The sequence below is a fragment of the Equus asinus genome, chromosome 1 (assembly GCF_041296235.1).
Source record: "Equus asinus isolate D_3611 breed Donkey chromosome 1, EquAss-T2T_v2, whole genome shotgun sequence".
NCBI lineage: Eukaryota > Metazoa > Chordata > Mammalia > Perissodactyla > Equidae > Equus > Equus asinus.
Window position 1 is genome coordinate 149,803,549 of NC_091790.1, and position 15,897 is coordinate 149,819,445.

At 34.5% G+C, this 15,897-nt stretch overlaps 1 protein-coding gene across 7 annotated transcripts in view; it reads right to left on the bottom strand.

The window, feature by feature from the left end:
- The window catches only part of SNX13 (sorting nexin 13), a 121,985-nt gene that overhangs the window by 65,008 nt on the left and 41,080 nt on the right, over positions 1 to 15,897 (bottom strand). For all 7 annotated transcript variants that reach the window (XM_014830562.3, XM_014830560.3, XM_014830561.3 and 4 more), the window contains 3 exons: positions 13,863 to 13,965; positions 11,928 to 12,017; positions 10,650 to 10,771 (listed from right to left, as the gene is read on the bottom strand). In XM_014830562.3, coding sequence (XP_014686048.1) covers positions 10,650 to 10,771; positions 11,928 to 12,017; positions 13,863 to 13,965 — 315 coding nt within the window. The remainder of the gene's footprint in view (positions 1 to 10,649; positions 10,772 to 11,927; positions 12,018 to 13,862; positions 13,966 to 15,897) is intronic.

Genomic DNA, 15,897 nt, shown 5'->3' on the forward strand with positions numbered 1-15,897 from the left:
GACAGTTCCCACTTATACTTTAGACTTCATCCAAAATGTCAATTCCACATGGCAGCCTTTGTTGACCCTCACCCTCTGCCTTATTCCTTCAGACTAGGTCCGGATTTCCAGTTACAAATTTTCACAGCACCAAATTTTTCACTTTTTATAGCACTTACAATCTGCAGTTAAATAATTCAATTGCTAGAGACAAATTCAATTGCTGAGATAAAAACCCTAGGAAGTCAGGGACTTTGTTTTATTCTACTGTGTTCATTTTATTTACAGTGCTATCCCAGATAGATAAATAATGTGTTAAACACTGGAAGCACTCGGTACATATTGATTTACTGACTCCTCTTTCAGGGTCAAAGCATTGTTAACAGGTGCTTGGAGAATGACTACATGAGCCACATATAACAGCTGATTCTTTACTCCTTAAGTTCTAAAATAGAACATACACTGAGAAGCTCTTTTGCCTCTCTAAACCCAAAAGCTACTTAATATTAATGCCTAAAAAGGGCAGTGAAGGTCCCAAATATGTGGGCTGAGACTGAGATTATATAAATTGCTTCACTGGTTCCATCTATTCTAAGCTGTGTACAGCTCATCATCAGTAACAAGAAAAACACACCAATATCAATTAATTTCTGTAAAGAGCACTGGACTGGCATATATGTCCTTGATTCAAGTAAAAGACTCACCATTTCATTAGTTGTGAAATTCAGCAAGTCATATCACTTCCCAGGGTTTGTTTTCTCTAAGGACACTTACAACTTTAAGAATGTATATTATATTAACTAAATACCCAACTGAACACACACACAGGGACAGAGTACATGGAAAACTGGTAATTGGTAAGTACATCAAAATATTTGATCAAAAAAGGGAGTCATGAATATATTTCATTTTAACTTAAATCATATAAATTTTTCAATGTAAGACTAAGAGCTTTTATTTGACTGAGCGACAGTAATGCGGCCTTTCTCTTAAACCATTCCTGCACTGCGCAAGTTACAGTTTCTAGTTTCTTTTAAATAGCGTTACAACTAAAGACATTTGTGAACAAATGTGAATGAAGAGTCCTTCAAGACTTTTCAGCAATATTTCATAGCTGTCTTTTGCACACCTAATTCAACTGCAATCTATTTAGCAACTAGCTTTGAGTAATATTCCAAAGCAAGTGACTAGGTTCCTAGTTTTCATAGGAACTACCTTACCATACTCGTATTTCTCAATCTATGTAGGAGTAAATTAAATTATATAACTATAATAAAAAATATAACTGGGATACACGGGTTTAGAAACAAACACAACTTTTTTTTTTATAACATGGTTGATTATCTTTCTGCTCTACATAACCATGTTCAGCTCACACCACAGACTAATTGTATCAGATTTCCTGGGGGCAGGGCCCAGGCATCACACAACTGACTTTTGATAAGGTTAAAACACAAAAGGTGGGAAGAGAGGTGCACAGAAGTGCCAGAAAGTGGTCTATTAGCCTAGCTTTAATGCTAGGAGCATGAGTCAGTATGTCTTACACAGGGAATGGAGAATACTGGCTAAGTAAAGGTAAGTTAAAAGGATTTCTACTACAGTAGCACAGAATTGGTAAGAAAGATCAGTCAAGAGAATTTCTACTACATTAGTACAGAATTGGTACCATCCCAAAAATAGCTTAAAATTTTGGTGACAATAATCACAAAATAAATACAGGTTAATTAAGTGATATGTTGTAATTTAAAAAGGACTAAAGAGGCTACACTTAAAAACATCTTGATGAATTAGTATTTAAATGAGGAAAGAAAGGATATAGGAAAGAACAAAAGATGGGAATGAGTATGGTATACGCAAGAGTCATCATGTAGACCTGCCTGACTAGAGAAGTGGGTGACTGTTTGGCATTAAGGCAATCTCCACATTCTTGGTAGAATACTTTGCTGGAAAAGGTCCATCGTGTCAAAACAATAAAAGTAAAAACTGATCTTCTCGCAGAAACAATCCTATAATAAATATTATGTTCCTGATGCTACATTATTTTTTCACAGAAATGACTACTAATACATCGTGTAAAACAGTAAGTCTGAGGGAGTTTTGAGCTCCACATCAGGTAGTGCAGCCCTTAGATCCAGCACAAGAGAAACGAGATCCCATAATTCCTGGCTTTGTTGGCTTTGAAAACTAACAGGGAATACACCTAGGAAAACTACAGAACTTCAGGGAAAGAAAAATTTGCCCTTAAAGGGCCCAGGCACAGACTCACTCAACCCAGAAACCATCACAAAAACACCAGATAGAAAAGTGCATAGTCCATTGGCAAAAGAGACTCACTTATTAAGCTCAATCACATTGCAGAGAGACAGGCAGCAGCTGTGCCCAACCCCCAGGGACAGAGCCACTGGAGGGAGCCATTATTACGACCAAGCTTGGTCCTGTTGACACAGAAGCTAGCCTGATAGTGCCTACCCTGCCCACTAGAGCACCCAAGGCAACTGAGCACAACCAGGCAGGAGACAGTCTACCCCAGGGACTGGTACAGCCCACCAGCAAGAGCTTAGCTGCTTTCCAATGCTTGAAAGAGTTGTGCACTGCTGCACCTGAGGCCTGCCCCACCCAAAAGCTAAGTAAAAATGGCCAAGAGCTACCCAGCAAGCCTTACCAGGGGCCTGCAGCATTTGTGAGCCCGAGGACCAAGCAACCAGTTACGCTGGGGCCCTGACTCACCCACCAGCAAAACTGCAGTAGTTATGTGTCACCAAACTCAAACTCATAGCAAGCTATGCCAGGGGCTAGCACTGCACCATGAAGCACCACACGCACCCGAGCCTCACAACTAGCCAGCCAAGGAGCCAGCCTCACCTACCTGTGTGCCTGCAGAAACAGCAACCTCGCTAGAACAGATGGAAACACACAGCCCATACAGGGGACACCAGTGGAGCATCTGGCAGGTGAGGAGGGGGGAGCAAGCTGCTGAGCCCCATAAGGCATCTTTTACATAAGGCCACGTTTCCAAGTTCTGGAGATGTAGCCAATCTATCTAATACATATAAATAAACACAGAGAAGTAGGCAAAACGAGGAGGCAAAGGAATATGTTCCAAATAAGGTAACAGGACAAATCTTCAGAAAAAGACTCCTTCCAGAGTCCTTGACAGACTACTTTGTTACAGTGTCGAAAGCTTCAGCCCAACAATGACTTTGAGCAAAATTTTAAAGGCACAGAATTGTAAGTTTGCTCCTAAATCCAGTAAAAGAATTCCCCTTCTTCCAAATCTCATTTCACTCATAAATACTACGTTACCATAACCATCTCTCTAGAGTACCTTTGTTTCCCTTTCAGAATCTACTTTTTTTAGTTACAAAGACTGAGTATAAAGTAATGAAAATAATTTTTCACAACATTCTTGAACTTACATTAAATTTACCATCATCCTCTACCATAATCCTCAAAAACATGTGGAGATTCCTCTTTCATAGGAGCTAAATTAGCAACCACCGAAGGAAACAAGTCTCATGACTTCATGGTGACAAATCTGTATGTTCCCTTCACTTGGCTGCACCTCCCCAAGTTGTGTGCTGAAGTGGGAGAGTGAAATGTGCACATCTCTTTCCTAACTCCATATTCAGAGACTTCATGCTGATAGCTTAAAATCAACCATGGTGGGAGTATTTACACTTCCCAAAGCTTATAGCAGTAGACTTATAAAACTAAAAATTTATTGTGTTTTCAGCATTCTATAAAGAATAGCAGTAGTTTGGATATCAAATAAAATTTTTCTAAAGTTTTGTTGATACAAGACTTTTAATCATCAAGAAAAGATTAGTCTAGTAATGTTTGAAGTAAAGCATCATTTCTGACCACATAGAAATACAATAAGAGGTTTAAATAAACTTTATTATCATCCTATTCTAAGATGTCCTGCTAGTACAATAGACCAGAGGAATACTCTAATCCCAAAGTAAATTAAATCTCACTAGCAACCCAACATACTATTAAAAAAAAAATCTCCCCAAATGGTATTCAAAATGTAGAGTGTGAAGAGTATGTGAGTGAGTGTTTTGAGGGGGAGGTATGATTAAAAACAAACAAATCAAGATTAGTACCAATCTGACCAGGGAATCAGTATTTTAGAACTGAAAGGGATCTGAAATAATTACCACAAGCCCCTATAATTACAGAGCCAGAACTACCAATTACTTTTTCTAGATTATACAGCTAGTGAGATCGAGGCTTTGTTAAAAAACAAAATCAGGGTTCTTAATTTTCACTTCAGTGTTTTCTCTACTACACCTTAACAACATTAAACCTCCTGACTTGTAAAAGTTATAAACAAATTGGTGGAAATAGAGGAAAACTTAAGCATGCAGTTTTACATAACCATATTAAAGAAAATGGCATTTAGTGAACTACAACACCACATAAGAAGTCCAGTTCTACATCCTGCATCCCAATGCTTCAAAGAGGCCAAAGAACCAGTTCTAAAGAATTTGGATCTCAGAATATAATGAACAACTTAGATGGAGGAACACACACGAAGTTCACTCACCTATTTTTATAAAGAACACAGAGCTGAAAGCCTTAACCAAGCTACAGGAAAGGAAAAAAATAATCTAAGGATAAGAATGCATCTTCTTAAGTATAATGTTAAGTATTAAAAAATTAAATTCATGCTACTATTTTAATAAACAAGATTTTTAGTAAGATTTCCCTGATAAATGAGACATTCCTAGACCCAAGGGAAAAATATATTAGAATTTTGTGGGAAAATAATTAACATGGAAGTCATAAATGGGAACTTGATTAACAAGAATTTATTGAGGATTCACTGTTCCATCATTACAAAACACTTTATTAAACATTAGTTTCAAGATCACTTTCCAAAGACATAAAGAAATAGTGGCTGCCTATATAAAACACGTCATCTATGGTTGAAAAAAATTACTCATATTTATGTGTTCATAAAAACATAAAAAACAGAGAAGCAGGAAAGTGAATTTAGTTTAAAAAAAAGTCATCCTAGATGTCCTTATTGCTGATTACCAAATTTTCTATCTGTCTCTAGCTATATATGCCCATTTTGTAAAACGTAATTTTGTGCATCAGCTATAATCAGCCATAAATCTACAATCTAAAGATCACTGTTAATATTTTAGCATATTTCCTTTTGTTCTCTTTGCAATGTTTTACAGAGCTGAAATCATATAATATACACTATTTTGTATGATTTTTATTCTAATATATGTCCTATTTGTTTAATAACACTTCTTAAATATATTAATGACTGTAAAACTATCTATTTCAGGGGTCATCAATTTTTTTCTCTAAAGAGCCAAATAGAATTGTTTTAGGCTTTGCAAGTCACATCATCTCGGTCACAACTAGTCAATTCTGCCGTTGTAGCACAAAAGCAGTCATGGACAAAACACAAACAAATGAGCATAACTGTCCAATAAACCTGTATTTTAAAAAACAGGCAGCAGTACACTCAATAATAAAGTGACAAATAACCTAATTTAAAAATAGGGAAGAGATCTGAATAGACATTCTCCAAAGAAGATACAGAAACTACTAACAAGCATAAGAAAAGGTGTTCAATATCATTAGCTATCAAGGAAATGCAAATCAAAACCACAATGAAATATCACTTCACACCCACTAGGATGGCTATAATCAAAAAGACAGACAATAAGTGTAAGCGAGGATGTAGAGAAATCAGAACCCTCATACATTGTTGGTGGGAAAATAACACAATGCAGCCACTTTGAAAAACAGTTTGCAGTTCCTCAAAAGGTTAAAGAGAGTTACCACATGACCCATAAATTCCACTCCTAGGTATACATCCGAGAGAAATGAAAATGTAAAGTCCACACAGAAACTTGTACATGAATGCTCATAGTAGCAGTCTTCATAATAAGCAAAAGATGGAAACAACCCAAATGTCCACCAACTGATGAATGGATAAACAAAATGTAGTCTATACATACAAGGGAATATTATTCAGCAATAAGAAGAAATAAGTACGAATTGCTACAACATGGATGAACCTTGAAAATAGTATGCTAGTAAAAGAAGCCAGTCACAAAAGACTACATATTATATTATTTCATTTATATAAAATATCCAGAATAGGCAAATCCATAGAAATAAAAAGTAGACAAGTGGTTGTCTAGAGCTAGAAGCTTTGGGGGGGATATAGGAAGTAACTGATAGTGGATACAAGATTTATTCATGGGGTCATTAAAATGTTCTTGAATTGATTGTGATGAAGGTTGCTCTACTCTTGTGAATATGCTAGAAGCCACTGACTTTAAGTGGGTGAATTGTATGCTATGTGAATTATACAAATATACAATTAACAATCCTTGGTCTATTATACAGATATAAAAAACAATAACTTATGTCCTCTTCTTTTAAATATTTAGATGGTTCCTAATCATTTTTACTCGACTGTAGTAAATAGGACCATAATCATCTTTCTGATTAATGTCTGTTCTAAGTTTTCAAATGGCAAGAATATAATATGGCAAAAGAGTGTAAAACTTTACTGTTGCAAATGTCCATTATTTGAGTTGTGCTTGCCTTTTGGACAAGTCTAGGAACCTAATAATTTATTATTTCTATGGCAAAAGGCAGTGAGAAAAATGGCAAAACTTTCAGAACACACCTCTTGTCATTCCAGAAACAGTGATACCATTAGCATCATAACCATTGAATCTTGGGACCTACATATCCATATCTCCTCCACCCATGGGAAACCCTTCAGGAAGGAACACAGTGGCATTAAAATATATCTTCTTTCTGCTAATCTTGGGGTTAAAGGGAACAGAAATGGAGGGAGTTAGTAACCACATTTCACTTTCCAGAGTAATAAGACTCCCTGTTCACTTGTATCTTATGGTTTCTACCACACTAACCTTATCCCCCTTCTTAGAACTTTGCTCATATTATTCCTCTTTCCTAACATATCTTTCATCACTCTCTCTCTCTGTCTCAATATACCCATTCTTCAAGACGAATTTTGGCCTCAATCCACACGAGGTCTTCTTCAGTTACTGGGGTCCATTCTATCTCTAGATGAAAACTGCTCTCAGTACCATATGAATGACTACTTTATTTCTCTCCATTTTATGTGCTTTAATTTTGTCTCCCCACTCTCTCTCCCCCAAAAAAGCTAAGACAAGGTCAAATCTCTATATATATTCTAGAAACATAGTAACAAAAATAAGAACAACAACAACAACAAAGTTAACATTTACTGAACACTTCCTATGTGCCAGATCGAGTGGTGTTTTACATGCACTTTTCCCCACATAATCATTACCACAACCCTATGGGATAATTAACCCATTTTACCAATGCAGAGATTGAGGCACAGAAAGTCAACTGATTTGCTCAAAATGTCATTTTTTGGTTGACAAATACTTGACGAAATATTTCATGTACATCATCTTATTCACACCTCACAACTCTAAGTTTGCTACCAGCATTAGTATTACTGCTTCACAGAGATGTTAAGAAATTTTCTTTTAAGTACACTGAAACTTGATGGTACAGCAGAGTTATAATACAGATCTCCCAGGGCTTTCTGTCCTATGTCATAATACATTATGTGAAGGCGGAATTTTTAAAAATGTGGGTTTTCAAAGATTCATCCCTTCAGGCTCCTGCCTAATTCATGCCCAGGTTCCAGACAGGAGAAGCCAAGAGTGCTCTAGAAGGGTTCCTGCCCCAAACTGCTACCAGAGTAACAAGTACTAGAGCAACAGTAACACGTAATGAACACAGGTGTCATGATTACAAAGTACCCTCTCACATGTGATGTCATTTATTCCTAAGAACAACCTGATAAGCAGATAGAGTTATCCCCAACTCAAAGAATTTAAAACCTCAAAACCAGGACTTGAGACTCTAATTACGTCCTTTTCTTCCTCTTATTCTCAAAATTAGCATTTTGTTTTAGGCTGATATTCTGTAATTGTTTCCCCAAGGTGATGAATAAATATGAACACTAGAATTCGGTGGTTCTAAATCATTTCTGGGTTCATAGGCCTTTTTTAAAAATGAAATCTATGGAACCATTCAACAGAAAAAAATACACAGACAGTTTTCATACATTTTCAGGGCTTCATGGGCCCCACTAAGAACTCTATACAAGATTGCAACTTGAAGGATAGGAGCAATAACTTATGCTCCTGTTATATGCTTCATAGTGCACAGCAGACAGCACAGAACAAGGATTAAAGAAGTATTTAAATGATTGCAAACAGACCTAATTTTCTTGATATTGGCATTGGAAACACTCACAGTACCTCTGTTAAGATGTACATTTTAGTAGTAATAGAAAAAGTTAACATAGGACAAAAAATAAAGTCATTCACAGAGAAGGCACAAACAAACAATTATTGAGCCTTACCGTATGTTAGGGGCTGTACTTCACATAGTTTTTAGCCTGAAAGCAGCCTCTAATGTAGTTATCATCAGCCTTTTACAAGCAAGGAAACCAAGGCTCAAGAGAAGCTGATTAATTTGCTCAAAAACTTAAGGCCAAATGGCAAGGCAAAGATAGAAATTTAGATAAGTCTAGGATGGAAGAAACCTGGCTCTTCCTGTAATCACCCAAATATTAGCTTCATAGCATAGAAAGGAAAAAAACTTATGACATGAAGTTTAAAGAAAAGGTGGTTAGGGGATCAAAAACAAGGAAAAGAGTGCAATGAGGGGAAAGAAAGGTAGGGAAATTAACATAATCTAGATCATAACATATCTGGTAGGGAAGAGGCAAAAGGAATGAACTCTGGACTATTAAGAGCAATCTGATTCTAATTCTTACTCTGCCCTCAACTCACTGGATCATCCTGGACTAAACACTCAATCTTTCTGGACCTTAGCTTCCTCAATCCTAAAATTATGGATGTTGGATGGTATAAGAACTAAAATTCCTAAATTGCTTCACAATTTTCAGAACATTTTCACAAGTATTATTTTCATTACATCTCACTTTTGTTTTATTCACTGCTGTATCTGCAACACCTGGCTGGTACAAAGTAGGGACAAAATATTAGTTGAATGAATACATGAATTTGATCCTGACAATAACCCTGTGACAAACGCAGAACAGAGCAGGTATTATGCTGCTTATTTTACATATGAGAAAAACCAGGGTTCAAAGAGTTTAAAACACTTGCTCACAGTTCCACAGCTAAGCGGTAAAGCAGGATGCAAACTCAAGTTTCTAATTACTAGTTCAAAGTTCTTTCCAGGTGTAAAATTTACTATATTTTTATATACTCTTAGGCAGTCAGACACAGAATAATGACCTCTTCTTCTTCTCAACCTTTCAAAGTAAGAAATCATTAGGATGGTATTACTACAGAAAGCAGTGAATGAATGATTCAGAAGAGTTATCTGAAAGAACATCTAATACTCAGTAACACTGCATGTATGAAATAAAGGAGATAAAATCCAATTTCTAACCTTCTTTGATTATTATATTTTTCTGTGTTCCAAGTGAGTCTACACTCGTAATTATGGCTGGCTATTTTGCAAAGGCTTGCTGTTAATCACAAGGGAGAAGGAATTCAAATCTATCCCTACAAGGAAGGTTATTGTTCAAACCATAAACCTTACTGCAGGCCCCCCCAGTCACCTGAGGTCAAGGAACGAACCTTCCATTCTAAAGTTTACGATAACTGAATTATAGAGGAAAAGTCTCAACAGAGCAGCATGAGCTGGAAACATCAATGCACCCAGAGATGAAAACACAGTAAGAGCCCTAGGGTGAAACTCTATTCTCCAAGACTCTCAGAAGTACAAGACTGTATTTCAAGAACCTAAGTGGGGAAGAAGGGGGTTGGCTAAAGAATAACACCTTCAGATTTGAGAACGTATTCATGACCAAGGCAGGCAGCCTCCTGCCTTGAGACTATAGGCTAGTGGGAAAATCTTGTGCGTATTAGGTAGCAAAATCCTTTAATTAAAAAAAAAAAAAAAAAGACTGCAAACTCCTCCAAACGTAAAACGCTTTCTTTCAAAAATAAATAATTTCTGGATATGAAATGCCCCCCCCCAAAAATCAAGCAGTTTAAGTACAAGGATACAGACCGAAATAGTTTGTCATATGAGAGAGAGTATATCAGTGGGTGTTTCTTAAAGCAAACTCATTAAAATAAATATCTCTTCTGAAAATAAATAAACTGAATATTCTCCAATGACTTATGCTCCTTTGGTTTCTTCTCCCTCTAAGAGGACTTCTATTAGGTAAGTGCCAAAAGTAAGAGAGCAGTTATACTGAAATGACTTTCCATAACACTCAAATAAAACAAATATCTGGGTAAGGGGAAAAAAGTATTATCAATAAGTAGAGTAAAAGACTATGAAAAGTCACATGATTGGACCCTGAGGAAGAAACCGACATAACGATAAACACTGAGAGAACAGGGCTTAACCAAGATAAACATTCTGCAAGTACACAGGCTAAGTTTAAAGGAGTAATTTAAAGGTTTTGAGGAATCTAGTTCTATAATCTGAGAGTTATCCCACAATAATAATCTACTGTTCTACTTAGATTTTAATAATCAATTTTCTCTTCCCATTTAAAAGCTATTTTCCCTACTGGTACAAACAATACATTTAAATTTTTCTGCATAAATACAATGCAGTGACCTTACCTAGTAGCAAACTGAACAAGTGCATTTTGAAGAGTCTGCCTAATTTCAAGAAGAAAAGATTCATCATCACTTAGTGTATAATACCAATACTGGACATAATCCCTCAAAGAAAACTGGATAACCTAAAACAAAAATATTGGGGGGAAAAAAACAACTTTTTAGGATTCAGAAAGTAACAGTGGCAAACTAAAACCTAAAAGGATTATTTGCCAATTTATATTAATTTTCTACATACTAAATTGTGGTGGTAAATAATCTGCTTCATTATAAAAGCATCAATACACTAAAAACCATTTCAAAAAATTTTAAATGATTTTGGTATCCCAATTGATCCACTGCATACATGTTTTTAAAAATTAAAGAGTTATCTATGGCCAAGCCCACCCAAATTCAGGCAAAGATACAGCTTGTAGAAAAAATAAATTTTCCATGCTATAACATAATGAAGAATTTTAATCAGTTTGATGGAATGAGATGCAAAATCATGCCGATGAACCCTAATTCTCAAAAAGAAACCATTTTTCCAAGATTACATCATCAGATTCATTGCAGTCAAATTAAAAAATGACTTAGAAGTTCACTTAATTCCAATACCTTTGATACTGCCAACAGTATTAAGTTAGCCAATAAATAGCAAATAATACAACTTCATGTATAATGTTTTTGCAAATCATATAAACTAAACACGGGTTCATCTATAAAATAAATGTTAGAACTCTAAAGTGCACATTACCTGTAATACTCATATAATCAAATATGAAAAATATTTTAAAATATTAAAAATATGTATTTTTTTTTGCTGAGGAAGATTTGCCCTGAGTTAACATCTGTGCCAATCTTCCTCTATTTTGTATGTGGGTCGCTGCCACAGCATGGCTGATGAGTGATGTAGGTCTGCACCTGGGATCCGAACCCGCAAACCCAGGCTGTCACAGTGCACCAAACTTAACCACTATGCCACAGGGCCAGCCCTTTAGCTGATCAGCTAAAGAATAACATTTTAACTATAAAATAATTAGAAACATTATCAAATAAGTCAGTAAAAACTTTCTTCTAAATGTGAACTTAGTCAAAAGGCTTTAATTTTAAGTGAACTACCTCATTATAAATGAGTTCATAAATAAGGCAGCATCTTTATGTACAGAACCCAAGGACAGCATTATAATGAATTTCCAGCATATTACATAAATAGTAAAAAATTGTGTTTTAGTATTCTCAAAAGAAATACACCTAGCACACAATAGTATATGGAATTCAAATAAACATACTGAAACTCACTTGTTGGAGAGGTTCATCAATAATATTGGCACCCGTCAATCTTCTATCAATCTTTATAGTCCTGGCTTCCCGTTTCATTTCTTCTAAGCACTTAAAGGAAACCATAACATTTTACTGCATAGTTTCTCGATTTAAAATCTCTGTAGTTTACCTCTAACTAAATATTCATTGTAACTTCCCTGTCATTATCTTCAAGCCAATAAACAACCTTATGTCTTGAAACTCTAGTATAAACCAAGCACTATTTCTCAAGTTAACAAAAGTTAACATCCAGAAAAGAAAACCTAGGGTTATCCTCAAAAATTTAATAAAATCAGTAAACACTATTTAGAATGTGAGGAAACTGAAAATATACAGGTATACTGTTGCCATACTTCAATGAAACTTTAAAACCATAAGTTAGTATTTTAAGTGAGCCAAATTAATAATTATCTTTATTAAACACTTCCTCTCCTCCTCCTTCCCTCTTCCCAGCTCAAAACAGAATATCCGCTGCCAAATAAACATGGTTTTAATTGATTTCATTTAGGGACGATTTTTAGCAACTAAAGAAAATGAATTTCTCTGTAGTCTTCAGAAAGATCAGTGGGCTGGAAATAGGGTGAAAAGCAGTGGAATAGTCTTCAATTAAAAATACAAACCTAATAATAATAATAATAAGGACAGTTGGGTTTTTCCAGAAGACTTCACATGGGTAGTAGCTACACCTGAATTCATCTTTTCAAAATCATTTGTTTTCATTAAAATGTTTTTCAGTCAAGTCAAAAAAAACCCCCAAAACCAAAGTACAACTATATAAAACATATGCTTCAAGTTATAACATAGACCCCCTAAAATTTTTTTCATAAAAACACACTTATAAATAATTTTAGAAATGGCAAATCAAAATCACTATTTTTTATACCATCTACTATAAAATACATTATATAGACTTAATGAGTCTTGACTATGATTTATTACTGCTTAGAATCTTAATTCTTAAAATATTTCCCATCTTCTATATTTACCACTCAAATAAATGGACATTATAGGTGGCTAAGAATGATTCAAAAAAAGAAAAGTTTCATTTCCTCAGAAAGATTTGTTAGCAAACTCAAAGAATACATACTAATGAGCAGAAAAACATCTCAGAGATTACTTTAAAGGTTATAATAAGTATTAGAAAAAACTTATTTATCAACATGAAAGTCAGTGGGATAGGATGAAAGTTTTTTATTTCAGTAATGTACAATAATACTGTATATTACTTTCTCTGCATCTCCTACATCTTTGCACATAATGGACAAGTTAATCATTGTACGGTTAAGTTTTCAGCATCAACTCCAGACCATCTGTCTCTCTTCAAAAAAGATGAAACCATCCCAATCTCACAACAAGAACTGAAGGCAATGCAAATTTGAAGCCTACCTATAGTACTCAATTCCAATTTCATTTCTAGAGTATGATATGGAGGAAAAAAAAAAAAGAATAGACAAATAGCAACATTCAAGATGATATAAAATTTGGGCCTGAACTATTAAAATTATAGATATTGCATAGCCTAACTGCAAGCTATATTTTTCAAGTGAGTTAAAGTGTCCCTTTTTCCCCCTCTGGTTCCTGTACAATGTATTTCATTCACAACAGTATATTCATTGACATTTCCACAAATCATAAGCATGACGCTTTGAAATTCTATGTTAAGATAGCAGGAAAAGACCCTAAATTTCTATCTTTTCCTCAAATTTGCATTCCTACTTTTAACATCTAACACTAAGAAAGTTTTCAGTGAGCTTTTAAATTGCATTTTCTAAGCATGATCAGAAAGTCTCCCATAAATTTACAGTGAGCATTAGTGAATTATAGGAAAACCTGAGAAGCCATATATAGATGATCACATTATTATCATTGCATAGAACAGGATTTTGAGGTTTTACATTCCTTTACCGTATTTACCTTAGGAATCCCAGTTGATGTTGGAGGAAGAAATGAGTGTTCACACTGCTCTAGGTACTTCTCTGAGTTTGTTTTTCCAAACAAGAGAGTAACCACAAAACCTCTGGAAAAAAAAAATTAATTATAGATACAAAAACAAAATTTACTATAATTTAACACATCTATTACCAAATAGATTTTTCAAATTTAACAGACAGTTTATCCTTCACTAAAAAGTCAGTTTATGACTTTGGCAAGGCAAGGGAGTGACAGATTTTATGTTCTGAAGTTTAAAACAACCATAAACGTCTTATGAATTTAAACAATACTGCCTTTCAAAGTTTTCAATCAACATTTTTCACAAAAAGATTTCAGACGACATTTTCAAACTTCAGGAAAATCAGCCCTCATTAAATAAGCAGGCTAGCTAATAACCAAGGATAAAGACAAATGAGATCTACCTCTATAGCTAAATCACACACTTCTATAATTCTGTTAAATAACTAACATGAGATATTAACAAAACTTGCCATTATAAATATAGAATAAACAAATAAAGGCTAGACAGGAGCTAGTTTATGATTTATTTTAAATAAGCCTGGAATTTAAACAAGAATATAAATATACCCCAAAAGGTTAATTATTTTTAAAACAATTATAGAGTCAAGGTAAGATATATACTGGTTTAGGACTACTTTAAGTATTAACTAAATGCTATCAATATTTCCTATATTTAAAATTTACCAATTAAATCTAAGCACCACTAAGTAGATAAGAAATCCATAAAAGAAGAAAATTATTTTAATTTTATAATAATCTTATAGTAATCTTACAATGATTCAAAAACTATAGAGACAAGAAGGGAACAGTGAAAAATTAAAATATGATCAGCCTCAACTACCGAAAGGAAGATTCTCAAGAGCCTCTGCATTTTCTGTCTATCTGCCACTTCACTGCTCTTCAGTACAGGCACCACAAAAGCAGAGAGGAGGGGGAGAACACAGATAAAGTCAAACCAGCTCAAGTCATCAATTCTGTTTTGTTTCTTTTTTTAAAAGGCCCGCCTCAGAATTATCAGTAAATTTCACTTATCTGTGTTGTATCTGATATTATTACTAAGAATCAAGTTGGCTCTGTATTTCAGTGTTACCTGGTTATAAGCACATTTACAGACAAAATAAAATGCTTATATTAACAATGTATTTCTAAAAACATCATGATGAAACAGGCTGATAAAACATTAACCTTTGCCCAGAGTATGACAGTAGGAAAGTAAACTATGGATCAGTCTGATCTTACAAAGCATCTAATTAATAGCTTCAGCCTTGAGGTTAGAGTAAAAATAGGTGCTACAAATGACTGCATAACCAAACAAACATAACAGAATGCCATTAAATAACCGACAGTACCATATCAATGATATCCTAAAATAACAAAAAATAAAAATCCCTGGGTGGTTTTCTTTCCAGAAGTTTCCTTATATTAGAAAATAAGAGATTAGCTTTGACAATAATCAAAACATATACATTATCAACATCGTAAAGAGGTAAACAGAAGAACTTAACGTAAAAACTTGTTTTATTAGCAAAATAAAAAAATAGGGGGTGGTTTCCATTGGAAAATGCATTAATTTCTCTCAAACTTGCATTTTAGGTAAGAAAAAGAACAAAAACATATCTTTAAACTTAATAAAAAGCACACTAAAACTTAGAAATGATTAATTATATGAAATGTAATTAGTTTACTTAAGATTGATATTTAAAAGCCTATTTTTGCTCTTAAAATACATCAGGAATTAAACTATAGTAAGTTATATTAAAGAAGGCACAATCACTCTTCGTAACTATAGCCAAAAGAAAGGTTTGACTCACGAATTATGGTACTCAATGACCATTAACTGAGTAACTTGGAAATGCTTAATTAACTAATCCCCTGAGATGATTTGGGGAGGTTTGCTAGTATATAAGTAGAAGTCCCCTTACTGAGGCAGTAAGTTTCACCGAGATCAAAGGTCTGGAACAGAACATCAGATCAATTTATGACATAGCATGAACTT